General features: G+C 23.2%; 8 protein-coding genes across 12 annotated transcripts; 3 read left to right on the top strand and 5 right to left on the bottom strand.

Moving 5' to 3' along the window:
• Window positions 1-638: 638 nt before the first annotated feature.
• On the bottom strand, window positions 639-2,104 carry LOC122858723. The gene is made up of 5 exons (XM_044161830.1): window positions 2,011-2,104; window positions 1,612-1,927; window positions 1,319-1,500; window positions 1,073-1,236; window positions 639-999 (listed from the first exon to the last, which is right to left on the bottom strand). The coding sequence occupies exons 2-5, from the start codon at window positions 1,787-1,789 to the stop codon at window positions 792-794; spliced, it is 732 nt and encodes a 243-aa protein (XP_044017765.1). The 5' UTR covers window positions 1,790-1,927; window positions 2,011-2,104; the 3' UTR covers window positions 639-791.
• LOC122859654 lies at window positions 2,032-3,305 on the bottom strand. Its single transcript, XM_044163338.1, has 5 exons — window positions 3,128-3,305; window positions 2,935-3,059; window positions 2,637-2,803; window positions 2,405-2,568; window positions 2,032-2,093 (listed from the first exon to the last, which is right to left on the bottom strand). The coding sequence occupies exons 1-5, from the start codon at window positions 3,303-3,305 to the stop codon at window positions 2,032-2,034; spliced, it is 696 nt and encodes a 231-aa protein (XP_044019273.1).
• Window positions 3,306-3,604: 299 nt separating this feature from the next.
• Window positions 3,605-5,794, bottom strand: LOC122858681 (guanine nucleotide-binding protein-like 3 homolog). The gene is made up of 4 exons (XM_044161743.1): window positions 5,667-5,794; window positions 4,386-5,589; window positions 4,078-4,303; window positions 3,605-3,992 (listed from the first exon to the last, which is right to left on the bottom strand). The coding sequence occupies exons 1-4, from the start codon at window positions 5,683-5,685 to the stop codon at window positions 3,810-3,812; spliced, it is 1,632 nt and encodes a 543-aa protein (XP_044017678.1). The 5' UTR covers window positions 5,686-5,794; the 3' UTR covers window positions 3,605-3,809.
• A 347-nt stretch (window positions 5,795-6,141) lies between these two features.
• LOC122858732 (gamma-secretase subunit PEN-2) lies at window positions 6,142-6,726 on the top strand. The gene is made up of 3 exons (XM_044161839.1): window positions 6,142-6,272; window positions 6,345-6,449; window positions 6,519-6,726. The coding sequence occupies exons 1-3, from the start codon at window positions 6,212-6,214 to the stop codon at window positions 6,656-6,658; spliced, it is 306 nt and encodes a 101-aa protein (XP_044017774.1). The 5' UTR covers window positions 6,142-6,211; the 3' UTR covers window positions 6,659-6,726.
• On the bottom strand, window positions 6,673-9,717 carry LOC122858682 (glucose-6-phosphate exchanger SLC37A2). Of its 3 annotated transcripts, XM_044161744.1 has the most exons (9): window positions 9,547-9,717; window positions 8,975-9,424; window positions 8,800-8,878; window positions 8,577-8,712; window positions 8,138-8,494; window positions 7,866-7,925; window positions 7,536-7,734; window positions 7,289-7,437; window positions 6,673-7,213 (listed from the first exon to the last, which is right to left on the bottom strand). In XM_044161744.1, exons 2-9 carry the CDS (start codon window positions 9,249-9,251, stop codon window positions 6,848-6,850), a joined length of 1,623 nt encoding a protein of 540 aa, XP_044017679.1. In that variant the 5' UTR covers window positions 9,252-9,424; window positions 9,547-9,717; the 3' UTR covers window positions 6,673-6,847. The 3 variants fall into 3 exon arrangements, with proteins under 3 accessions (XP_044017679.1, XP_044017680.1, XP_044017681.1); XM_044161745.1 differs by lacking the exon at window positions 7,866-7,925; XM_044161746.1 differs by lacking the exons at window positions 8,975-9,424; window positions 9,547-9,717 and having other exon boundaries at window positions 6,685-7,213; window positions 8,787-8,877.
• A 270-nt stretch (window positions 9,718-9,987) lies between these two features.
• On the top strand, window positions 9,988-14,194 carry LOC122858689 (RNA-binding protein 45). 2 transcript variants are annotated; one of them, XM_044161775.1, is made up of 6 exons: window positions 9,988-10,390; window positions 10,485-10,599; window positions 10,690-11,525; window positions 11,606-11,838; window positions 11,905-12,048; window positions 13,732-14,194. In XM_044161775.1, the coding sequence occupies exons 1-5, from the start codon at window positions 10,186-10,188 to the stop codon at window positions 12,016-12,018; spliced, it is 1,503 nt and encodes a 500-aa protein (XP_044017710.1). In that variant the 5' UTR covers window positions 9,988-10,185; the 3' UTR covers window positions 12,019-12,048; window positions 13,732-14,194. The 2 variants fall into 2 exon arrangements, with proteins under 2 accessions (XP_044017710.1, XP_044017711.1); XM_044161776.1 differs by lacking the exon at window positions 13,732-14,194 and adding an exon at window positions 12,245-12,325.
• A 102-nt stretch (window positions 14,195-14,296) lies between these two features.
• On the top strand, window positions 14,297-21,829 carry LOC122858661 (period circadian protein). Of its 2 annotated transcripts, none has more exons than XM_044161709.1 (16): window positions 14,297-14,529; window positions 14,798-14,887; window positions 15,638-15,750; window positions 16,203-16,294; window positions 16,374-16,569; window positions 16,932-17,171; window positions 17,252-17,436; window positions 17,502-17,792; window positions 18,043-18,168; window positions 18,449-18,680; window positions 18,781-19,118; window positions 19,232-19,350; window positions 19,437-19,606; window positions 19,808-19,986; window positions 20,066-20,215; window positions 20,283-21,828. In XM_044161709.1, exons 1-16 carry the CDS (start codon window positions 14,459-14,461, stop codon window positions 20,742-20,744), a joined length of 3,054 nt encoding a protein of 1,017 aa, XP_044017644.1. In that variant the 5' UTR covers window positions 14,297-14,458; the 3' UTR covers window positions 20,745-21,828. The 2 variants fall into 2 exon arrangements, with proteins under 2 accessions (XP_044017644.1, XP_044017645.1); XM_044161710.1 differs by having other exon boundaries at window positions 14,360-14,529; window positions 14,801-14,887; window positions 20,283-21,829.
• A 1,089-nt stretch (window positions 21,830-22,918) lies between these two features.
• LOC122858726 (proteasome subunit beta type-6) lies at window positions 22,919-24,269 on the bottom strand. Its single transcript, XM_044161834.1, has 5 exons — window positions 24,053-24,269; window positions 23,825-23,892; window positions 23,605-23,736; window positions 23,261-23,535; window positions 22,919-23,183 (listed from the first exon to the last, which is right to left on the bottom strand). Exons 1-5 carry the CDS (start codon window positions 24,110-24,112, stop codon window positions 23,056-23,058), a joined length of 663 nt encoding a protein of 220 aa, XP_044017769.1. The 5' UTR covers window positions 24,113-24,269; the 3' UTR covers window positions 22,919-23,055.
• Between the last annotated feature and the right edge of the window lie 706 nt (window positions 24,270-24,975).

Raw genomic sequence — 24,975 nt, forward strand, 5'->3', positions numbered from 1 at the left:
TTTTATTTTTTTTAAATGGAACAAATAAGTATGTGGAATTGTGGTGATAATAATTGACCTCCGGTGAATTCAAGTCTTGCGCGATGCATCGTTTATTTTTATTTTTTTTTTTGTATAGAGTGGACATGATTGAACGACATTTGAATGAAGCTCATTCGACAATCACAGTTTTTTTTTTTTATTTGGTCTATTTAAATTCTCATCGTATTATTTTCTTTTTTTTAAAAAAAATTTTTTTTTTGCTATTTGTGGTCTTTTACATGACCAATTGTAAATTGAAAAAAGCACCCCTTTATCCACCCTCTTTTTGAACTTTAGAGGTGACTCGATCGGTATTTTTAGGGTTGTTAAATATCGTCGATATACTCAATGTCTATATTAATATCAATCGAATTTTATAAATATATATTTAAACAAAAAAAAAATACAATCAATGCTAATTTTGTTTTTAAATTTTACTACGGTGATTAATCATAATAAATTTTCTTCTTAATAAAATAATTATCGATAAAAAAAAGAAAAAATAAACATTATTCATATCTAATTAATGGATTAAAAATAATTAACAGATATTTATAAATTAATTTGAAATAAATTTAATGTAGAGAAAAAATTATAATTTCAATTTACCTCAGGCTTGAAAATAATTATAGAAAAATTCTGAAATAACAAAATCAATTGGCCGAAAGAAAATGTAACACAATCTTATCACTTGAAATTGATAAACTGATAATTAATTGCATCAAAATTATATGTTTAATGAACAAGTTTAAAATACATTTAAGAATTAGTTATTTTTTACATATTTCTTTTTCCATAATCTTGAAATTTTTTCCATCTAATGTTGTAAATAATTTATTTCCATCTTCATCAAGAACATTACAATATGGTCGATCCATTTTAACAATAAATTCACAACGAGCTGCAGCTTTCTGTGCAATTTCACTTGTAAAAATTGTCGATGTGTATTGAATATTATATTTTTCTCCAATAGCATCACTATACTCAAATGCGTATCAATAAATAAACAAATTATTAATTTTATAAAAATATAAATGTCATTTAAATTTACCGTGCTTTTAAAATAGTACTTCCAAGACCAAGTCGACGATAATTTGGATCGACACTCAGGCCAAATGCACCAAGATATCCATCAACACCATGAGTGTAACGAGGATCAACTTCATGACACACTCCCAATACAAAAGTAAATAATTTTTTTAAATTACCTTCATACTGAAAATTAAAAATACAGTACAATCAAGATTAAGATTATTAATTTTTAATCATATATTTTTTTTTTTTTAATTAGATTGACCTCAATTGCAGTAAGTGCTTCTTCAAATTTATCATTTCCAAAAAATAGCATATTAACACCAGCGAGAATTGGCTTTTCTGGATTTTCAGTAATGTCATATGCTGCAATCGAAATACCTTGTTGAACAATAAAATTCCAAGTTTTATACATTGCTGATAATGCTACTGGATCTTCAGCTATTTCTAAATGAAAAAATAAAAACAATTATTCATTAATTCATTTAATATTTACAAAATTTAATAATCCATTTGAAAAATAAATTTTATATTTTTTAAATTATAAATAATACTTACTAAAGCATGATAAAATTGTTTCATCTCGTAAAAAAATAGTGCACATATGATCAACAGCCTCGTCGTATTTTTCTTCTGGAATTTCTTGAATAACAAATTTACGATTTATTTTATTTGTGTCAGTTATTTCAATATTGTTCCATACACGTGGTGGACCTGATGGTCTTGACCAAGCCATTTTTTAAACAATTTAAAAATTAATTAAAATAGTAGAATATTTTTTTTTCTATTTGTAATAATAATTAATAAATATTGAATTATGATGTCGGCAAGTAACTGACGACTGGTTTATTCGCGATCACTGACGTTCATAAATCTAATAATATGAATGCAAAAGAAAAAAAAAAAAAACCTTGATGAGATAATGATGCAGTAAGTCAATATGATAAGAGTACTTACATGATGATAACTTGTCATTATTTAAGTACTTTTATAAGCATGTAATTTTTTATAAGCATTCAATTTTCTCAATAAATCATAGACTTGTGTAAAATTAATTTTTCATAATTTTATTTAATTTTTTGACTCTATTGATGTATTTTAATTTGTAAAATAAATTTTTATATAATTTATTAAATTTATTTCATGTTTTATTAGTTCTTAAAAATTTAAATAAACTTGATTTTTTATTTTTTTTTATTTTATTAAATTAGAAAAAATTATTTTTCTAGAAAATAAAATTATTATTAAATAAAATTCATCGAAAATTATTAAATAAGAAAAAAAATATTAGAAATATTATTAATAATTATAATTTAATCAATTTTTTTATCCATTAATTTGCAATTTTTACCTGATAATTTTGGAAATAATTTTTTACCATTTTTATCAATAGCATTGTCGAATTTTTGATCAAGTTTTACTGTAAATCCAGCATGTGTTGCTGCTTTTTGAGCAAATGAACTTGTAAAAAATGTTGATGTGTATTTAATATTGTACTCACGACAAATATCATCTCTTGAAAATTAAATAAAATAAATTTATCAATTTATAAATTAATTATTTTTATTAATAATCATTGGTACCTTGTTTCAAGTAGAATTTTTCCAAGACCAAGTTGTCGATAATTTAGATCTACACTCAACCCAAATGCACCAAGATATTCATCAACACCATACAATTCATGGGGATCTAATTTTTCATAACATTTATTTTGAAAGTCAAATAATATTTTTGAGCTTTCACCTTGAAACTGGACAAAAACATCATCATTAATTTAACAAACAAAATAAAACAAAAAACAATCGAAATTTTGTTATTTATCACCTGGAATTTTTTCATATATTTTTCAAATTCATTGTCACTTTTATAGAGAATATTAACACCAGCTAAAATTGATGTTTTTGATTCATCAATTGTTTCATAAGCTGCAATTGAAATTCCCTGTTGTAACATCACATTCCAAATGTCTTGAAAATCTTTTAATGATTTTTCATCTTCAGCTAAATCTGTCATAATTATAATGATTCATTGAGTATTATTTTTATGTTATTATGTTGGATTAAAAAATACTTACTGTAGCAAGATGTCATGGGTTCATATCGAGTGTAAATATTAGACATGTGATTGACAACTTCTTCATATTGATCACTTGAAATTTCTTGAATTGTAAATTTACGTTCAACATTATTTGTGTCATGAATGTTAATTTTTTTCCATATGTGAACTGGACCAGATGGACGTTTCCAAGTCATTTTGTTTTATAAATTAAGACTCAATTTTACTGGACACTTGAAGAGTGCAACGGACACAATGAAACCTTGAAACGTTGAGAGAGTCAAGCTTAAATGCATTGATAAGTTAAAATGATGATAAAGCCACTTGTTGATGCTCCACTTTTTTACTATTGGTTGATGAATTAATCTATCGTAATTATCACTCACATAGTCATGAAAAATTTATTTAAATAACAAGACTTTCTTGACAAAAAGAAAGTTGAAAAAAAAAAAATTGTCATTTGATAAATTTGAGATAATAAAAATTCAATTTAATAATATTCAAATGTCAATGAAATATTTATTTAAATAAATAATTATCTATCGAAAAAAAATGTTAATTAATTTTTTAAAAATAATAGAAATATCAATGAAAATAATTTTTTTTTTTTAAATGACATAATAAAATTTTATTAAATCGAAAAGATTAATTATTTTTATAATTACGTACATGAAAACATATTTATATTTACTAATGAAAAATTATGTTGACTTATTTTTACGTGCAAGTTCTTTTTTTTGTTTCTTGAACTGCAATTTATTCATTTTATTTATTTTTTGATTTCCCTCAATTTCAAACAATGGGTCGACTTTTTTCTTTCTTTGTGCTGGTTTTGATTTATTTTTTTTTTCTTGTTTTTCATTTATTTGTTTAAGTTTAAATGTCTGTTGGATAAATAAAATAATTATTAGTAAAAAAAAAAGACACAAAACAAATGAAATAATAAATAAATTTTTTTTAAATTGTTACCTTTTTCTTGGCCATTTCCGTTGCAACAATTGACTCAACTGGTCCAGTACTGTCAACAACAAGTGGATCAACTATTGATTGAGCATTTTCTGATTCTTCAACAATATTATCCAACATCATTTGTTCCTCAGCAGTGAATTTTTCAATATCAAATTCTTCAATATCTTTCATGACAATTGCTGATGAAATTTGTGTATCAGCAACTTCTGGTGGTACAGTATAATATCTACATGAAAAAAAAATAAAAATATTACAAAAATTGTATAAAAATAAATTTAAAAAGTATTTAAAATAAATCAATAGATTACCTAATTTTACCAGAATTCCAATCATTAAGAACACCACGTGCAGCTGCCATACTATCTGGTACACCACCTTTTCTAAACATTCCCATTCTTGCTGCTTTTTTAGCAAAGAATTCATCAGGTGTTGAAAAATCCAATATGTCATAAAGTTGCATTATTTGTTGTTTTGGTATTCTTCTTAATACAGCAGTTGCTGGTGTAAATGGATCTTTAAGAGCTTGTATTTTAACAGCATTTTTTAATGCAACTGATGTTTCATTTGTCTCATTGCTATCAGCAAATACAATACCAGGTGAATCAAGTAGTTTAACTTTTGTATCTAATTGTACAACTTGCATTGCTTTGGTAACACCAGGTGTACTACCAACATTACATGCTTTACTTCTTTTTAAAGAATTAATTATACTTGATTTACCAACATTTGGCAAACCAACAATACCAACACGTATACTACTTTTAGCACCAGGTCCATTACGACAATAATTACCAAGTAATGATAGTAATAATTCAGCACCAAAACACGTACCACTTTGTATCATTTTTTCATTTTTTAAACCTAATTTTTTACGTCCAAGTTTTTTAGATTGATCTTGAGTTGATGCTTTAAATGCAACTGCTGGTAAACTTGCACGTAAATAACGTAACCATTGATCAAGATTATCACGTGGTACAAGATCAGCTTTATTTAACACAAGAACTAATTTTTTATTTCCTTTTGCTGATCTAACAGCTTCTTCAACATGTTTACAACGTGTACCAAGTGGATCACGTGCATCAACAACTTCAAGTATAACATCAGCTGAATCCAAAACTTTTTTAAACTCTTTATAATATGCTTTTAATGAATTTTCTTCTCTTCTTTCAGTTGGAAGCTCTGTTTTTTTATTTTCAAACGATGATACTTCATGTATCATCTGTTTATTGTTAGCTGATGATACAAGACCCTCAAGACCACCAGATAACTTAGATTTTTTAATTTCGCGTGCTTCCTCACGCCGTTTCTGTTTTTCCTCCTCATTCTGTCTCCTCATCTCTTCAACTTCCTTCAGAATATCTTCTTTGAAGGGACAGATGTTTGGAATTGTCAATGGTTTTGACGTTTTTTTTGGATTTTTCTTCGCAATTTTGCGAAGTTTCCTATTGTGTTCTCGCACTTTTTTTTCCACCTTGTACCTTTGACGAGCCTGGATCCTTTTACTTGGTTTTTCTAGAAAATAATTAAATTACATTTAGTATTTTATTTATTATTATTAAAACTAACAAAACTATATTTTTTTAACTTACTTAAACAAAGCTTTGCCATTGTTGATAATTAATTAAAATTTTGGAGTAATTATAACCTCAACTATTGTTGCACGTGTTAAAAAATTATCAAAGAATTGCAAAGAAATAATTTTTATATAAAAAAAAAATATTGTGACATTGTGTGTGTGATCTATTTTTTATTTAGGATTTTAACAGAAAGATGGCCCTGTTCAGTCAGCCATTTTGTTTCCATTTCTAACGCGCCAAAGTCTTCATGAATTTTATTCTTCAAAGTTAATATTCAATTTAAATTATTTATTAATGATAATTATTCATAAAAATATTTTTAATCAATAGAGAATTTAATGCTCTATATTTTCAAGTAAACAGTTTATTTTTTAATTGTTTTTTAAAGTTTGGAAATAAAAAAAAATAATCAAATGATTTTAGTGTCATGAGAGCCGTATGAGGCGCTGGGAGAGACAACGGTAGCCATATTTAATTCATGAAAAAGCAAAATAAACATTATTATTATTATAAACAATCTGTCAAAAATATATTTACAAAAAATTTGTAAATAAACAATGGATTTATCAAAAATGACTAATGAAAAAAAATTATATCTTTGTCGATGGTATTTTCGAAGTACGTAAAACAAATAAATAATTATAAATAATACCATTAATTAATAATTAATTATTGAATTAAAATTTTCAGCTGGATTTGCATTATTACCATTTCTCTGGGCAGTTAATTCAGTTTGGTTTTTCAAAGAAGCATTTGTTGTTCCAGCATATGAAGAACAAAAAGAAATTAAAAAATGTAAACAATTATTTATCAAAATCATATTGTTAATTAACTATTTTAATCAAATATTTTATTATATTGCAGATGTTGTAAAATCAGCAATTGGAGCAATTTTATGTTTTTCAATATTATTTGCATGGGTAGTAATATTTCAAACCCAAAGAGCAGCCTGGGGTGAATTTGGTGACTCTTTGAGTTACATTATACCAGAAGGAATACCATAATAAATGCCATCAAATATTAGACAAAAATATTTATTATACAAGAAGCACATCATTTTTTATCTATTATCATTTAAATAAATTTACATAAAAATAATTTGTATATTAGTTAAAAATTATTGTTAAAAAGATAAACAATAAAGCTGTTTAAAATTAAATTATCTAAATGTGTTATCTACTTGTTGTTGATATTTAAACAGCTAGACGTCTTTGTCGATACATTTTAAGATCTCTATAAACAAGTCTTGATAAAAATAATAAAGCAAATAAATCAGACACCATAAGCATGTAAAAAACACTGTGCCAACCCATCCAACGTGACATGAAACCAGCAAGAAGTGGTCCAACAGCAGCACCAATACTTCCAGTACCATCAATAATTGCTGTAACAGTTGCAAGTGCTTTTGAATTATCACCAAGACTTGGATGTGTACCAAGCTCAGCAGATACAGCTGTTGTTATCAATGCATATGGTCCATTAACAAATACACCAACAATTATCAGTAGTATCACATTGCCCATGAAATAAATGCTTCCAAATGTCACATAAATAAATAACTGTAATTTAAAATACAACAATTATCAACAACTAATTTCAGCTAAATGCTTTTTTTTTAATTTATAAAATGCTACCATTGGAATTGCAGCAATCAGCATTGTTGCACATGTCACAGCACTCATTCCACTATAATCAGACAATAATCCAGCTGCGATTGCACCAATTATACCACCAACATCAAATAGCGTTGATAAATCAGCACTCAATGCTGCATTATAAGTTGCTAAAAATAGAAAAATTTTATTGCTTCATTAATCTCTTGAATTTTTAAAAAATAATTATAGAAAAATTCAATGTTTTTTTAAAATTTAATTTACTAACTTGCAGATGTTATGTAAAGTGGTAGCCAGTATAAAAATGTATAACTAACTAATTTTGCAAAAAAAAGTGACAATGAATATTCCATAACTCCTGGAATTTTAATTGCTCCAATAAAACCAATTGCCTGTTCATCTGATGAATCCTGACAACGTCGATTGACTGATAACATTGGGCTTGTTTCTGATCTTGCACTTGATTCCTTTGTTAAAATAAAATGCATATTAATAAATTAATTTTACTAATAAATTATCATTTAAATATAAAATAATGATTTAGCAAACAAAGCGTGATAATTATAAATAAATAAGGAATGTTAATTCATGCACTTACAAGGTCATCATAATCATCATTATCATCATGCTGATACCATCTAGATCGATGTGTGATATTCTGTGATAAAGTATTAAAATAATAATCAAAAAATAAATTGCCAAATAATTATTAAAAAATAATAAAAAGCAATAAAATGTTTCTATAAAAAAAATGTAATAATAATTTGTAATTAATTTTGTGAAATATTTAAAAAGCACAAGTCTAATTATTGATTAATTATTCCAACATATAAATGAATGTTTATTGATATTTTTAAAGATTAAATTTACCTCAATTTCATTGTCAATTTGTTGTGTTTCATTGTCATCCTCAGAACTTCCCTCAACATAAATTTTTCTAACAATTTTTTTACCTGGTATTGAACATCCAACAATTTTTGGATTTGGTGAAAGAAATAGAAAAATAATAAAACCAGCAATACCAATTAATATACCAGGTACAATAAAACTATTACTCCAATCTGTTTCAACATATCCACCAGCAATTAAACTTCCAAGAATGTTACCCAATGATGTATGAGAATTCCATATGCCAAATATTAAACCACGTTTTCCTTTTCCAAACCAATTACCAACAACAGTTACAACACCTGGCCAGCCAGAAGTTTGAAAAACACCACCAGCAGCCTAAGGAAAAAAACAACAACAACAATTTACAAATAGAAAATTCAAGAAATAATAATTTTATCTAAGTTATTAATCAACTTACTTGGATAAAAAAAAAATACCATGGACTGTGAATATTTAAAACTTTAGCTAATCCAAATGCATAACATGATATACCAGAAAAAAGCATTCCCAATGATAAAAAATATCTCAAATCAACTCTTTCAGCAACAAAGCCACTATATTAAATAAAAAAAAAAGAGCAAAAGTATTAATAAAACATTGTTAAAATGATTTTAGAAATAAAGCTTACATGAAATTGTCACCTGAGGAACATAGCTGCTGCATATGCAAATAAAAATGCTGAGTCCATTGTTCCAAGAAGTGTTGGAGCATCAGGAGTATCTTAAATTAAATTATCATTTATTAATTTATTATTAAAAATAAATCATCAAGTAATTTTTTTCAAGTTAATGTTGGAAATGAAATTATGAAATTTACCAAATGGTGCCCAATCACACCAAGTATCACGATTATTATCGTCAATTGGAATATCTGGTGGTGGTGATAAACCACTGCAATTTTGATAAAGTACTGTCTTGACAACTGATATTGGTTTTCTTGACATGTGATAACATGTGTATGCTAAATATGTCAATGCAAGTACTCCACCTCTGTGCCAAGCTAATTTGTTCATTCTTCTATGGGGCCACCATTTCATACCAATCCAATTTAACAAACTTATTCCCCAAGGTACACTACCATCTGGTACAGCCATGATTATTTATTTATTATTTTTCAACTTTTATCTAATTTATTAATTATATTATTTATTTATTAACTTGTCCAGACAGTGATAATTTTAGATAATTATTCATTTATACATTTTTATGAGAAAATTTTATCAACGTTATCTTGACATTTGAACGAGCCACGTTGAATAATATAGGTCTGCAAAAAAATTTTTTAAAATAATATAAAATACAAGAAAAAATGATAAATTAAAATTCTAGTAAATTGATATAAATTTTTTTCTAATTTTCTTTGTTAAATTATTGCTATTTTTCAGTTACCTTATTTGTAATTTTTGAATCAGAGTCCTTGGCCTGCATCAACTTGTTGAAATATATTTATGAAAAAATACAACACACTGGATAATAATACAGTTTATAAAAAAAAATAATTACTTTTTAAGTATGATTATTTTTTTTTTTATCAATTGGAGTATTATAATTTGCTGATATTATTATACACGTATAACATCATGTTGTTTGTCAATATTTACAAATTACTTATTCATAAGCTGATATTGGCATTGTCAAGAATAATACAAAGTATATAAATATAATAAAAATAATTATTCAAAATTCATTATATTAATGAATATATGAATACATAGACAGAAAAAAATGGGAAAATAAAATAAAAATAAAAAAAGAAAGGGAAAGTGTAAACAATTAATGACACTCTATCTTACCGACACAATTACGAGAGGAGCGAAAAAGAGAGATATAAAATTAAAAAGAGAAAAAGCTATAATGCCAGTACAGGAAAGATTATATTGGAGTTTGGACATCTAGCTCGTATTTATCTACGACATGTTCCACTCCAAAAACAAGTAGCAAAATAAAAAATAAAAAACAAATAAAAAAAAGGAGTAACTAATAATTATTGTAAAAGCCATTTTTTTTTTTGGCCACATATTTTGCAAAATGGCTGACCACAGAGATCGTGATTCTTATTATCGTGATTCACAAACAGATCCACGTTCTAAAAATGATGATCCACCAAATTCACGTTTATTTGTCATCTGTCACAAAAGTCTTGAGGAAGATGAATTACGAAAATCATTTGAAAAATTTGGTAAAATTGAAGATATATGGGTTGTCAAAGATCGCAATACTGGTGAAAATAAAGGTAATCATTAAATCAATAATAACAATAACAATAATAATTATTATTATCAATAAATAATGTAAATTAATTTGTTTGTTTTTATTAAAATTAATAGGTGTGACATATATTAAATTTTCGAAAACATCAGAAGCAGCATTTGCATTGGAAGAAATGAATGGAAAAACACTTGGTACAATTGGTCGTCCAATAAAAGTTATGATTGCATCAAAGTAAGTACATTGGCAATAATAAAATTTTAATTGTTTTGTTTTTTTTTTTTTTTTATATATATTATTATAAATTATATAAAATATACACAGTCGTGATCAAGGCTCTGTACGTGAAACAAATGAAGAAGAAAGATGGGTACGTTTATTTTGTGTGTTACCAAAATCAATGACTGACAATGAATTACAACAGGAATTTACAAAATATGGTACAATTGAATATGTAACTGTTGTTAAAGATAGAAATACAAATGAATCAAAAGGTTTTGGCTATGTTAAATTTAAAAAAGTATCAAGTGCAGCAATTGCATTTGAAGAATGTGATAGAAAATATAAAGCTGTATTTGCTGAGCCTAAAAAACGTAAACCAGAACATAATGATAATTTAAAATATAATAATGGTGGTTTAACAATGCCATATGATAATTTAACAAATAGTTATGGTAATACAAATTTTAATAAAAATACAATTAGTCATGAAATAATAACAAATTATCAAAATCCAGATGGTTATACACGTTTACAAGTTATTGCACATCCACATCTTAATCAGGATCAATTATGGAAGCTATTTGACATTGTACCTGGTTTAGATTATTGTTGTTTAAAAACAGATGTTAGATATAGAATGCCACGTGGACATGCAACTGTTGTTTATTCACATCCAAATGCTGCTGCTTATGCTAGAGAAAAATTTCATGGTTTTGAATATCCACCAGGTCATCGTATGATTGTTAAACCAGATATGATTGGTGGTAATGGTGGTGGTGGAGGTGGTGGTGGTGGTTTACCATCAACAAAACCAATTATTAATAAATCATCAACACAAAATTTAGGTGGTATTAATACTAGAAATGATCTTGCTCATCTTGCTGAAACAATTGCACAAGCAACATCATTAATACAAGCTGCTGGTCTTGCTGCACCAAGTTAGTTTATTTTATTTTAATTGAATTTATAACTTGAAGACTTGAAGATTGATATTTAATTTTAATTTTTATTTTTATAGGCTTGGAACATTCAATTTCTTTGAAGCTACCACCAATACAACCAATGGCAAGCATTGATGCTGATGTTGAAAAAAGATGTTTCATTGTTTGTGGACCACCAATACCACCAATCTATGCTATGAAAGATGCATTTTGTAGATTTGGTAATTTAATTGACGTTTACATGCTGCCTGGTAAAAATTGTGGATATGCTAAATATGCTAGTGTTGAGAGTGCAAACAAAGCTATTGAGGTAAATTCGAAATAATTAATGTTAAATATTTATTATACTGTTTTTATTTTTTCTTTAATATTGCAGACATTACATGGACAAGAAATATTTGGATCACGACTTAAAGTTTTAGAAGCTGAAGAACGTAATGTTGGTGATGATCGACGAAAACGTCTTCGTATGGATGAAGATGAAAATTAATCATTCCTCCTCTATTAATTTGCACGTCACGTAAGTACCAACTCAAAAATTATTATCATAAACATTACTATTATTTTTTAACTAAAAAAATAAAATAAATTACTAATGACATTTATATTTAATTGACAATTAAAAAAATTAAAAAAAAAAAATGAATAAATAAAAAAAAACCAACAGCAAACAAAGAAGAAGAAAATTTATACATAATTTTATTTTGTCTTCACAGACTGACTGGTTAAACACAAGCTGGACGCACGCATAATGAGACAAAAAAAAAAGATAATAAAAATAATTTTTTTTTTATTAATAATCATAGAAGAAAAAAAAAACAAAAAACAAAAAATTAAGACTCACTTTGACTACGTCGGGCCTGGAGCCGAGGATAAAACCACATTCAACAATAATAATTTACCTACGCATGAAAACAACAACAGTTTTTTTAACAATATATTATTGTGACATCATAAATAATATTAATTAATATTATTTAAACAATTTTTAATTATTTTTCAATATTTTAAATTAACGTAATTATTACACATATACATCACAATTATCATTTAAATGATATATAATAGGCCTGTGCGAAGACTGATATTATTTATACTTAAAAGAAACCCCTTTTTTTTGTTTCTAACTATCGAAATATTGCTCATCACAATACCGGTTGTGCTTTCAATGAAAAAAATAACAAAATCAATTAAAACGAAAATAAAAAAAACCAAATGGAAAACGTCCATATATTTTTCTACAAAGCGAAAGAACAAAGCGATTAATAATTATTTCGGTCCTACTAGATTTTATCAAATAATAATCATTAATTTAAAAAATAATAATCATGAAAATATATATGCTTTATATCTAATTGTAAATTAAATTATTCGCACAGGCTAAATTTACAATTATTTATTAATTTTAACTCGATGTTTTATTTAGCTTATATACAAAAAAATAATTAACGAAAAAAAAAAAAAAAAACCGCGTTGCCTTTAGATCGCATAGAGTTCAGAAATTAACTTTGGGTTTTTTTGTTTTTTTTTTTTTTCAATCAAATATGTAGCTACAGTTTTGTAGAAAAAAATAATATTATAGTACGGTTATTTAAAAAGGGATATTTTGGTTTAGTTCATTGTCAAAGATATAAAATAATTTATGATTTTATTATTGTTTTTAATATTAATTTAAAGAATATTTAAAAAAAAAAAAAATTACATAGTGTTAAATTGACAGCAAGCTTTTGTACTTAGTACAAAAACTAATTATTATTTTCTTTTTATCAAATTTTATTTATTTTTTTTCATTATTTACCGTCAAACGGATAATAATATTAATTAAAAAAAATTAATTATATAACTATAAATTCAATGTTTTAAAAAAAAAAAAATTTATACTTTAATTAATATGTAATTCGTTTAAATACATAAATATACTTGAAAAAAAAAAATTCTATGAACAAATAAAAGTATTAAATTTCATGGCATCACAAGCAATATTATTGATATATAAAATAAAAAATTTATAATTATATTTATAATATTTAAAAGTCAACAAACATAAATAAAAAAAAGCTTTACTAATGTACAATTGACATAAAACATTTTGACCTTAAACAAACACCAAGTCATCAGACAGAAAAATAAAAAAAGAAAAACATTTTCTTTTTTTTGTTGAAAGAAAAATGAAAATTATTTTTATGAATTGTTTGAATTTCAGGATGCAGTGGTTAAGACAATTTCAAGTACCTGATGAAACACCTGTGATATAACATGAAGAAAAAATTTCTTATTGATAAAAATATATTTAACTTAAGCTTGATAAAGAAAATAAAATATATTTATATAAAAAATTATGAAATAATTTACAGTAAGTATAAATATGATAGAAAAAATATATTTAGATAATTATTACTCAAGTTATTCTCAACCCTAATTATGAAAATTTTATTCAAGTTTATAATTGAATAAGAATGGTTAAATATACAATCGAATTTACTCATCAATCTTTTGTAATAAATTTATAAGTAGATTGTATTCATACTGTATTTTAATTATTCTGATTTATTATTATAAAAGACCTTCATAATTTTATTTGCTTGTAGTGGGAAAATATATATTTCTGGTACAGAGTTTGCGCAATATTAATTATCACCAGCACCAGTATCAGCCTGCCAATTATTTTTAATCATTCAAGTAACAAACCTTCATCTGAATGGTCATAAAAAATAAATACTCTCATTTGAAATAATTAATTATTTGAATTATTAATAATAAAATAAACATCAGTGTTTATAAATTTTATAAATTTATTTAATTATTTTTTAAAATTTAAACACAATGTTTTTTTGGGAATAAAAAAAAAAAAAAATAATCGAAATTTTAAAATTCGAAAAACAACAAGTTAACAGTTTTAATTATTTATTTATTTTTTCGAATAATTAATAATGTCGTCGACTGATAATGTCAAGATATCAGATTCTGGCTATACACGTGAAAATGGTCAATCACAAGAAAGGTCAGTTTAATAAATAAATATTTTCTTAAAATAATTTAAAACGTCATAATAAAATTTAACAATATAAAATTAATAAATTATAAATTTTTTTAAAATAAATAATTTTTTATTAATTTAATTTTCAATTTTAAATAGAAAATAAATTTTTGTTTTTTTTTTTTTTTCGAAATTTTTAATAATTTTTAATTATTATAATGTATTTAATTTAATTTTTTAATTCATAATATATTTTTTAATAATAATTAATAAATATATGATTTCAATGCAGCAGTGGAAATTCACTGTCAAAGACTGATAATAAAAATCAATCTGAAAGTAGTGGTTATTGTGGGGGTCAACCATCGGCACTTGGTTCCAGGTAAATTAAATACAAAATATATTTTTTTTTTTTTCCATAAATATACAATATTTATCTTTTATGTTTTATTATTATTTTTATTTTCTTTGCCTGAATAATATTTTTTTTTTTAAATGTATATTTTTAATAGGTTGCTTAATAAAATAATACGTTGTTTTATAAAAACGTGAATGTAGGTTTATATAAGTAACGAGTCATTGATAAAAACACGTGTATCTCCACGTTTTGAACTTTGATATAGTATTACTATATATAGATATATTTTTTTAAATGTAATTCAAATCCACAATAATACATCTAAAATATCATCAATGATAATTTTCATGTCATTACTCATTAGAAGCCTTTAATAGCATTGAAACTAAAAAAAAAAAAAAAAATAATTTTTAATTGTTTTAATCTCTAGTTTAAATAGATAATGAAAAATTTTCAAATAATAATAGAATATTGTTTTTTTAAAAAATATCAAAATCGAAAAATTTTTTAAATTTTTATTTTTTTTCTTTTGTTTAATTTTGTTTAATTATTTTTACATTTATTTAAATATTTTTTACACAATTTTATAAACCATATTTATATTTTTTTTTTTTAATTTATTTATTATTTCTTAATTGACGTCATGTATGTTAAATTATATAATCTGAAATCTATATTAGTTAAATTGATTTTTGAGTATTTTTAATTATTTAAGATTTCTTTGATAATAAATATGAATTATTAATTTTATGAAAAATAAAAAACAATTAATAGTCATGATGCTGGACAACAACTAAACAATGAGGAAATTAATGATTCCAAGATAAATCAATTGAAGAGTAATTTGATGGAAAATAGTGAAGTGGATCATACAAAAAAACAATCAGGTTATTATTTAAACAAAAAAAAAACCATTGAATTATTAATGACCAAGGCACTGCTGACAGATAATACACTATTTTAATTATTTTAAAAAAAAAAAATCTATTTTTACAACAAAGATATAATGATAAAATTAATTTTCTAAAAATAAAATTCAAGCTCTTTTTTTATCGAAACCCTTTTACGTAATAAATTTATTTTATAGATTTACGTTATTTAAAATTACATCAATTTCCACATTATTTTTTAAATTTTAATATAAAATTTATTTCTATAGATTAAGTTTTGAAAAAAAAAAAATCTAAATTTAAATTAATAATTATTTTTGTCAGCATTTAGTGAGCCTTAAAGTTGTTAATTAAAATTGAAAGAAAAAAAAAAAAAATTATAACAAAAATATTATGTGTTTTGATATAATTATATCATTGAAAAAAAAAAAAAAAAAAAAAAAAAATAGAAACGAAAGAATTGATGGATGTCAGAGATCAAAATGGTCATTCAACTGTATTAGAACATAAACGTGTATCAAAATCAAATTTATCTGCTAATGTTAGTATATAAATATATAAAAAAAAAAATTAATAAATTAAATATATAAAAATTGGTAAATAAATAATTGACATTTCAGGGTTTCTATACAATTATTTCATTGAGTGATGGAATAGTTTTACATTCAACAGTATCATCAGAAAAATCATTGGGTTATTTAGAAGATTCATGGATTGGAAAATCATTTATTGACTATGTTGATCCACAAGATCGAACTTATTTTGCTGAAAAAGTTATCAACAATATTACCGTACCATTTGATGAACTCGAAAAAGGTAAATATACAATTTTAACATTACCAAAAACTATCATCATAATCGATTTAAAAAAAAATACTAGGTGGGGCGCTTCGCGCCTGTCCCACCTCCGTAAAAATTTAAAAAATCTATTAAAATAATGTAAAATAATCTGCAATTTATTTTTATTTATGTATATAAATATAATTTGTATATTTTAATAAAATTAAATTCAAAAATAATTCAAGTATCTTAATAATAACTTGAAAAGTAATATTTAATTTAATTTTACATAACGCTAACAATGAAACTAAAATCTATAGAAATGATAAAAATAAATCAATTGAATTGAACAAGACAATGGTAGCTGTATAACTAAGCAATTTTATGATTATAAATAGATTTAAATGGACAAACAATAAACTTCTACTGCAGACTTCGAACAAATAAAAATTTAATTGACATTAAAAATATTGATGGATCAAATGACATAAAAGATATTAATAAAAATAAAATATCAATATATATACCATTTTATTTTAATGTTGGTTTTAAATATTTTGGTGAAAGTCAGAGTAATAATAATCCACTTATGATGTTTGTAACAATTGTTGCATGGCCAGTATTATCATTTTACAAAGGTAACTATTGTTATTAATAGTAATAAAAAATAATAAATATATATGAAAAATATAAATTAAATATTTAAATTATATTTTAGCACCTGAAGAAACAATAATGTCAACAGTATTTTCAACTCGTCATACAGCATCATGCCATTTATCATATATTGATGATGATGCTGTACAATATTTTGGATATTTACCACAAGATATAATTGGACGTTCATTATTTGATTTTTATCATCCAGATGATTTATTATTTATCAAAGAAGTATATGAAACTGTAAGTTGTTAATTTAAATAAATTAAATGTTTATTAAATATTTATATATATTATTTTTTATTTAGGTTGTTAGATTACAAGTTGGTACATCATTCAGATCGAAACCATACAGATTTCTATCACAAAATGGTGATTATGTTATGATTGAAACAAAATGGTCGTCATTTATAAATCCATGGACTGATAAAATTGAATTTATAACTGGACATCATCGTGTATTACGTGGACCAATTAATCAAAATGTATTTGATTTATCAACAAGTGATCATCATTATAGTCCTCTTGTTAATATTGGTGATGAAATATGCAAACAATTACAAAGTATTGAAAATGATATACAAACTCTACTAAATAAGGTAATTTTTGTTTATTTATTATAATATTATTGATATCTAATACCAAATTAAATTTTTTTTTATTTTCAAATTAAATTATTTGATAATAATAACAGGAAAATTAATTATTATTACTATTATTACTATTATTAATAATATATTTCATTGTTATAGGTACATTTGTAAATTTAATAATTGTTTATTTTATACGAGTATGTATTTTTTTTTCCTTTTTTCTCTATTTTTTTTTTATAATAATATGTACAAGCAGAGAGTTGAAAAAATAAAGATGATTGAAAACAAGAAAAGTTATCATCTTGCTAAATTGATGGATACTATTGGACAAGAAATTCAACGTTCGTGTATTTCACCAAATAATGAAGACAAGAATTTTTTGGTGACTATTAAATTACATTTTAGTATGAAATAATAAATCATTTCATTAATATATTTTTTAAAAAATATTTTATTTATTTTTTCGAAATAAAATACAAATCATTTAGCTGAATTAAAAAAAAAAAAAAATTAAAATCATATTTTGTTTCGAATTCATTCGTAAGTAAGGTATGAAAGTTAAAATTAAAAAACACTTGTTAAAAAAATATAATTTAATTTGATAAATTTATTTTCATAAAATTAATGTATTTAACAATTTTTTTTAAAATGTAATTTTAAAGGTACAGAAAAATGCTTCGTATCAGGAAAATAACAGTGTGGTACATCGTAATTACTGTGACAGTAAAATATCAGATAGAACACCAAGTTATGATCAGCTTAATTACAATGAAAAAATTAAAAAATTTTTCAGCGATGATTTACAAATTTTTAAAGATTTTAGAACTAGTTTGGATACTGTTAATTCAAATGGACCAAATTTTGATAATAAAACAAGTCCATCTTATCATAATTGTAAGTTTTATGATTTTTTTTTAAATTAAAAATATTAATCTCTAATTTATAATATTTGTTTTTTATTTAAAAATAACAATTTATAATATTAATTTTAAAGCATCAAAAAATAATAACAGCAGTGGTAGTGGTGAAAAATTAAGCAATGGATCAAATGATAATAGAAATTTTAATTCATCATCACAAAATAATTTCAAGTTACCAGTATTAACTGAAGCATTATTACATAAACATAATCAAGAGATGGAAAAACAATTGATCCAACAGTACACAGAAAAATGTTCAACAATTAAAAATGAAAAATTTAATAAAGTTAATAATGAAGTTAATGAAATTAATGATACTGATGATAAATCAACTCGTCAAAAAAATTTAAAAAATCAAAAAAATGGTAAAAAACGTCATCATTCAAGCAGCATAAATAAATCACTCATTAAAGTAAATAAAATTTTATATTATTCATCAAAAATGATAATTAATTTTTTAATTTAAAATAATTAAATAATTAAAATACTTATTTTTGTGTTTTTTATTTGTTTTTTTTTCTTTAGGTTTCTAAGAAAAATGATGAATCGAAAACTGTTGAAAATAAAAATGATGATACAGTTGAATTAAATAAATCAAATAAAAATATAAAATTTAATATCAGTGAAAATTACACTACCAAAAAGTAATAATAATTTTTTTATTTTCTAGTATGTCAATAGTTTGAAGTATTAATATTGATTGGTTTTTTTTTTTATTTAATTCTTTTAGTAAGCCACTGAAAGAAACCGAATGTTCTGGTGATCCCAGCAGTTTACCAATTTCTAAAAAATTACGAAAAACAAGCGTACAAGAAAATAATATGATGTTGATTACACCAGAGCAGAAAATTAATAGTCAACTTCCATCAACAAGTAAAATAAATCAACTGAATTTAAATGGTATTTATTATTAATTAAATATAAAATTTTTAGTTAAATTTATAGAAAATAATTTATCTATAATATTTATTTATCAATTAATTTATTTTCATAAGCCCAAGTATATTTGGTAAAAATTATTAAATTGTATTTTGATATTTACATATTATTTTAAAAAACAATATAAAATATTTTATTAAATTTTTTAATTTACAAAAAAAGTTACAGTTTCATATTCTGAATTGGAAGAAAAAATAATTTATCCACAAGTTATTGAAACATTAAAAAATACACCATCAATTGTCATCAACATGCCAATAAATAATATACAAGCTGAAAGTCAAGCAACAAGTATAGAAGTACAACCAAGTAGTGCAGCATTATCTGAATCATCCAAAAAAGTATTGTTTTCATATTCAAAAAATAATTTAGCTATTAATTTTATAAAAAAATCTAATAAATAATTAAATATTCTATTAGATTTCTTCAATTGGTAAACATGTTAAAACAAGTGAAATTGCTGAAGAATCAGCAATAAATACCATGGATCTAAGTATGCATGATTCAACTGATTCAAGTTTTTATGGAAGTTTTCTATCTTCAAGTAGTTCAAATAGCAGCAAAGAAAGGGTAAATATATTAAATAATATTATTAAATTCTTTAACTACTAATTTAATTTTTTTTTTAAATAAATAGAACAAAGAAATATTAAAAAAACGTCTTGATGATATGAAAAATAAAAGTCAACGTCATTTTTCAATGATAAATGATATGAAAGCTAATTTTAAAAAACAACAAAAAAAAATTCGCAATGATTTATCAAAAGAAAAAAAAAAACGTAATGATTTATTGAAAAAAAAAAAATGTCTTGTTGCTAAAAATAAAATTAAAAATACACAAGAAAAATTAATTAAAATGACACCATCATGGTTGGAGGGTGTTAAAGTAACACCTGATCTTACATATCGTTATCAACTTGTTCCAAAATCACTTGATGATATTCTTCAAGCTGATATGATTACATTAAACAACACAAATCAGCCACAACTTGTTAATGAACAATTTAGACAACTTTGTATTGATTTCGAAATTAATCAATTGAGTAATCTTTTTATCAACAACAGTGGTGGATCAAATAATTCATCTAATCAACAATAAAATGATGTTATTAATAATCAGGATTATTATCATCACAAGCTATTAATTAATCGTAAAAAAAAAAATTTTTTATTATTTAAAAAATCAATTGAATCATTAATATTATTTTTTATAATTTAATTGAAGCAATATACCTTTTTTTTTTTTTATACATAAACTTTCAATAGATTTTTTGTTTTGCGTAATTTTTTGCGTGCATTTATCATGCTTTTTTTATTGCAAATAATATTTATTTAATTATAATAATTATTTATTTTTAATTAAATAATAATTGTTATTATATGTAATGGACAAAAAAAAAAAGAAAAGAAAATTAATTGATGTCATTATAAGATGTATTATTTATTTAAATGTACAAGAAACTATAGACTTTTATGTCTAACAAAAAAAAATGATTGATTGTTAGACGATAGTGAATATTATATTTAGATCATTAGTCAGTGTGATCGTCAATGATAAGTTTAACACTAATTTTTTTGTAATCAATTATTTTAAAATCTCGGTAATTTTGATTGATAAATTCAGCCAAGTTAATGATGAAAGTTTGTTTGTTTGTTGAAAGTTGAAAAGAAAAAAAAAATCATATTATTCATCAACTGTACTTTGAGATGATAAAGTAATTGATGATTATTATTATTTCTTTTTTTAAATTAATATTAAGAATATTTGTGTGATGATTTAAGTTAAATGTTCACTGTGCCTCGTGTCTTTACCGAAGATATTTAAAAAACACACACCATTTAAATGCCAAAGAAATAGATAATTATAAATAGTAATATTCAGAGAAACAATCGATAGACAGTCAATTAAAAATCACACAAAAATTATATGAATTAGTATAAATAAGTACTTGTTTAATTTTAATAAGCTTGGATATATTTTTACAAATTTATATTAGTATTTATAAATTTATTCGATGACGAAAAATGGTATTGTTGTGTGCCTCATGTCATTACCAGAGATATTACAAAAACCAAAATATCAATACAGTGAAGAAAAATATATTTAAATAACAATAAAAATAGTTATCAGAAATTATTCATTTGATAAACAATCAATTGAAAATAAAAAAACAAATAGTTTTTTTCAATTCAACGAAATAGAAGTTTTTTTTTCTACCAAAAATTTTGATAAAAAATTTATTATTTCAATATTATATATATATTTTTATAAAACAGTAATTTTTATGTTTTTATAAGATTTTTTTTTTTTTTTTTTTCATGTATAATGTTAAAGGAAAAATATCCACGTTCTTCTGTTATTTAAAAAAGAAAATATTAAATAATGATTACGAAAAAGAGATTGAAGAAAATTAAAAAATAGTTGCATCAATCAAATGATATTAAATGTTAACATTATGATATGATTAGGCTGCCTTGAGTATTCATTTATGTATAACAGTGATTATAAAAAATTATGTCAACGTGTAATAAAAAAATACAAAAAAAAAATAATAATAAATTGTATAATTGATAATTATTAATTACCTTTAAATGGCTACATAAAAAAATAAATAACGACAAAATAAATTTAAAGAAAATAAAACAAATTTTCAATTATTATATATAAAAATTATTTTGTCGTTATTTATTTTTTAATCTATTTTGTTGAAATTTATTTCGATAAATTTTTTTCTCAGTTTTATCTGGCTCTAAAGAACTCATGAATAATAAATAAATTTTTTTTTTTAACATGATAAATTATATTCTAAATTTTCTAAAATTAAAATTTCAATAGTTAAATTAATATTTTAATTTTTTAAATAATAAAATTTAATTAAAGTTTATTATTTGAATTATTGCTCATTTTTTCTAAATTTATAAGTTAATTTTTTCCAATAATACAAGTTAAAAAACTTGATGATAAATTTTTAATATTATTATCTAGGTAACAAAATCATTGAGAGATACAATTAATACAATTCAACAAAATATTGGAAAACGTATGTACGAGCATTGTTTATCAGGTCGGCTACCTGACACCCAAGAGATGATACAAAAAGATGAAATAATTAAAATAAAAAGGTAACAAAAAACAAAATGACATAAATAACCCTGTAAATAAATAAATATAATTTAATTAACTTTCAAGATGTTTATATGCATTACCAGTCAAAAATCTTTGATGATAAATTTTTAATATTATTTTTCAGGTACCAAAATCATTGACAAATACTTTAAAATTAAATTTTCTTTTTTTTTTATTAATGTTTCGACGATACACATAAAAAAAAGAAGAAATTATTTATTGTTTTTTAATATTCAATAATATAAATTGTTTGAAAGTAATTGTTGTAAATAAATGTTGTTAATTAACCTTCATAAAATTTAGGTAAATCTTTGTTGACAGTGACTCTACGTTCAACACCTTTTTCAGTGATGATACCAACACGAATAACACCACCACTGCTACCATCACGACTCATTGCCAATGCCAATGCTATAAAATTAAAAAGCCAATTAATTTAAATTGTTGTTAATAAATATACCAATTTTTCTAAATAATATATTATTTACAATTTTGAACAAGTTCAACAGTTTGTTCCTTGGTCATTCCTGGTTTGTAATTAGCATCAACAAAACCATAAATATATGATGATCCAGAACCACCAATTGATATTGGCTGACGAACACACATACCACCAATTGGAATACTATAAACTTGACCACCTTTACGTTTATCCCAACCAGCAACTAATATACCAGCCATCAATGAATCACGATAATTATAACACATTTCACGAAATACATTTGCTGCTGTTTCAACTAATGGCTGAGTGCCCAATTCCATTCTAAAAATTAATTAACATTACAAATTTATCAAAGCATTGTTTACCATTCAACTATTTGTTATTTCTTACTGATGAAATCCTAGATGATAGCCAACAATGTCAGCAATTGCTTGAGTATCAGCAGCAGATCCAGAACGACAACAATAAATATTGTCTGTTATTTTTGTAAGCTTGTCAGTTACTCGGTTACTAATATAAGCTCTGAAAAATCATATGATAAAAATAATTCATTAATACACACTTTAAATAATTATTAAATAATAATTTTTTATAATTTTTTTAATTATACCCTGATGTTGTTCTTGAGTCAGCTCCAATAACTACTCCACCATCAAATTCAACAGCCATAATTGACGTCTAAATAACAAAAACAAGCAAAAAAATTAATATTTAGGTAATTAATTATTCAATTTAAATAAAATAGACAATTGTTATTAATTAATTAATCAATTATTATAAAGATTGCACTGTCATTCCATAACCTTAAATTTTATAAAACAATTACAAATAAACTTACTCCTGTACTGTGTTCACATTGCATCCAATCTGGAGCACCAATATTTGCTTGATAATCCATTATAAATAGTCAATAAATTTATGAAAAATATATTTCAATAATTGACTTAAAAATGACACAATTTTTAAATATAAAATATAATCAAAAACACTCGGATCATCAAATTTGACGCAGTCGAAATCGTCGAAATATTTTTTTTTTTTTCCGGCAGAGACTCAGAGAGAGAGAGACGGAGAGATATAACCTGCTGCCACCTAGTGTAAGCGGTTTTTTTTTTTTTTTTTTTTGAAATTTTTTATGTAAATCAATGAGACTATTTTATTAATAGAATTTATTGGAAGGTATCAAATTGATAAGATAATAATCAAAACGAATATAAAAAATAAAAATTTAATCGAATTTATTTTATTTCTTTCTCTCTCTAGTAATAATGATGCGCCCTCTGATGAATTTATTACAAAATTAATTTGATATATATGTATAATATAAATAAATAATATAAGAGTAGCACATAATTCATTTAATTTATTTTTTAAGTTTCAATGTGAATAGTTTATCGAACGTATAATTAGTTAATTGAATGAAATCATTTTAAAAAATTTTATAATGAAAAAAATAATAAACAAAATTTATAGCGAGAATTAAACAAATATAAAAATTTAAGTTGAATTTTTTTTATTTCGTTTCTTCTTGTTTAATGATGAGTATTAATTTTTTTCTTTAAAAATAATTTAAATTGATGAAAAATATATAAGAATGACTACTATTTGGTAATACATTCGTTTAAATAATTTTTAAAAAAAATTTATTAATTTATATTGATTTTTTTTTGTTTATTTTTTAAATTAAAAAATTAGTATTAGTATTTTTTGTTATATTTACATTTGAATTAAAATTCTATGGATGAATGAAGTGGCCTAATA

This window comes from Aphidius gifuensis, linkage group LG6, assembly GCF_014905175.1.
Source record: "Aphidius gifuensis isolate YNYX2018 linkage group LG6, ASM1490517v1, whole genome shotgun sequence".
Lineage (NCBI taxonomy): Eukaryota > Metazoa > Arthropoda > Insecta > Hymenoptera > Braconidae > Aphidius > Aphidius gifuensis.

What these genes read in the sequence shown, in the direction of transcription:
- LOC122858732 (XM_044161839.1), top strand. Translation starts at nt 6,212, where the DNA reads ATGGATTTATCAAAAATGACTAATGAAAAAAAATTATATCTTTGTCGA. An exon ending in TTGTCGATGGTATTTTCGAA is followed by an intron (nt 6,273 to 6,344) that starts GTACGTAAAACA and finishes TAAAATTTTCAG; the next exon opens with CTGGATTTGCATTATTACCA. An exon ending in ACAAAAAGAAATTAAAAAAT is followed by an intron (nt 6,450 to 6,518) that starts GTAAACAATTAT and finishes ATTATATTGCAG; the next exon opens with ATGTTGTAAAATCAGCAATT.
- LOC122858681 (XM_044161743.1), bottom strand. An exon ending in TGGAATTCTGGTAAAATTAG is followed by an intron (nt 4,304 to 4,385) that starts GTAATCTATTGA and finishes TTTTTCATGTAG; the next exon opens with ATATTATACTGTACCACCAG. An exon ending in CGGAAATGGCCAAGAAAAAG is followed by an intron (nt 3,993 to 4,077) that starts GTAACAATTTAA and finishes TTTATCCAACAG; the next exon opens with ACATTTAAACTTAAACAAAT.
- LOC122858682 (XM_044161744.1), bottom strand. Translation starts at nt 9,251, where the DNA reads ATGGCTGTACCAGATGGTAGTGTACCTTGGGGAATAAGTTTGTTAAAT. An exon ending in ATGATGATTATGATGACCTT is followed by an intron (nt 7,735 to 7,865) that starts GTAAGTGCATGA and finishes ATTTTAACAAAG; the next exon opens with GAATCAAGTGCAAGATCAGA. An exon ending in TGATTGCTGCAATTCCAATG is followed by an intron (nt 7,214 to 7,288) that starts GTAGCATTTTAT and finishes TTTAAATTACAG; the next exon opens with TTATTTATTTATGTGACATT.
- LOC122858726 (XM_044161834.1), bottom strand. Translation starts at nt 24,112, where the DNA reads ATGGATTATCAAGCAAATATTGGTGCTCCAGATTGGATGCAATGTGAA. An exon ending in AATGTGAACACAGTACAGGA is followed by an intron (nt 23,893 to 24,052) that starts GTAAGTTTATTT and finishes TTTGTTATTTAG; the next exon opens with ACGTCAATTATGGCTGTTGA. An exon ending in TATCATCTAGGATTTCATCA is followed by an intron (nt 23,536 to 23,604) that starts GTAAGAAATAAC and finishes ATTAATTTTTAG; the next exon opens with AATGGAATTGGGCACTCAGC.
- LOC122858689 (XM_044161775.1), top strand. Translation starts at nt 10,186, where the DNA reads ATGGCTGACCACAGAGATCGTGATTCTTATTATCGTGATTCACAAACA. An exon ending in AAAGTTATGATTGCATCAAA is followed by an intron (nt 10,600 to 10,689) that starts GTAAGTACATTG and finishes AAATATACACAG; the next exon opens with TCGTGATCAAGGCTCTGTAC. An exon ending in TGCTGGTCTTGCTGCACCAA is followed by an intron (nt 11,526 to 11,605) that starts GTTAGTTTATTT and finishes TTATTTTTATAG; the next exon opens with GCTTGGAACATTCAATTTCT.
- LOC122858661 (XM_044161709.1), top strand. Translation starts at nt 14,459, where the DNA reads ATGTCGTCGACTGATAATGTCAAGATATCAGATTCTGGCTATACACGT. An exon ending in CCATCGGCACTTGGTTCCAG is followed by an intron (nt 14,888 to 15,637) that starts GTAAATTAAATA and finishes AACAATTAATAG; the next exon opens with TCATGATGCTGGACAACAAC. An exon ending in AAATCAACTGAATTTAAATG is followed by an intron (nt 19,607 to 19,807) that starts GTATTTATTATT and finishes TTACAAAAAAAG; the next exon opens with TTACAGTTTCATATTCTGAA.
- LOC122858723 (XM_044161830.1), bottom strand. Translation starts at nt 1,789, where the DNA reads ATGGCTTGGTCAAGACCATCAGGTCCACCACGTGTATGGAACAATATT. An exon ending in AACAATTTTATCATGCTTTA is followed by an intron (nt 1,501 to 1,611) that starts GTAAGTATTATT and finishes TTTTTCATTTAG; the next exon opens with AAATAGCTGAAGATCCAGTA. An exon ending in AGTACTATTTTAAAAGCACG is followed by an intron (nt 1,000 to 1,072) that starts GTAAATTTAAAT and finishes ATTTGAGTATAG; the next exon opens with TGATGCTATTGGAGAAAAAT.
- LOC122859654 (XM_044163338.1), bottom strand. Translation starts at nt 3,305, where the DNA reads ATGACTTGGAAACGTCCATCTGGTCCAGTTCACATATGGAAAAAAATT. An exon ending in ACCCATGACATCTTGCTACA is followed by an intron (nt 3,060 to 3,127) that starts GTAAGTATTTTT and finishes TAATTATGACAG; the next exon opens with ATTTAGCTGAAGATGAAAAA. An exon ending in AAAATTCTACTTGAAACAAG is followed by an intron (nt 2,569 to 2,636) that starts GTACCAATGATT and finishes TTAATTTTCAAG; the next exon opens with AGATGATATTTGTCGTGAGT.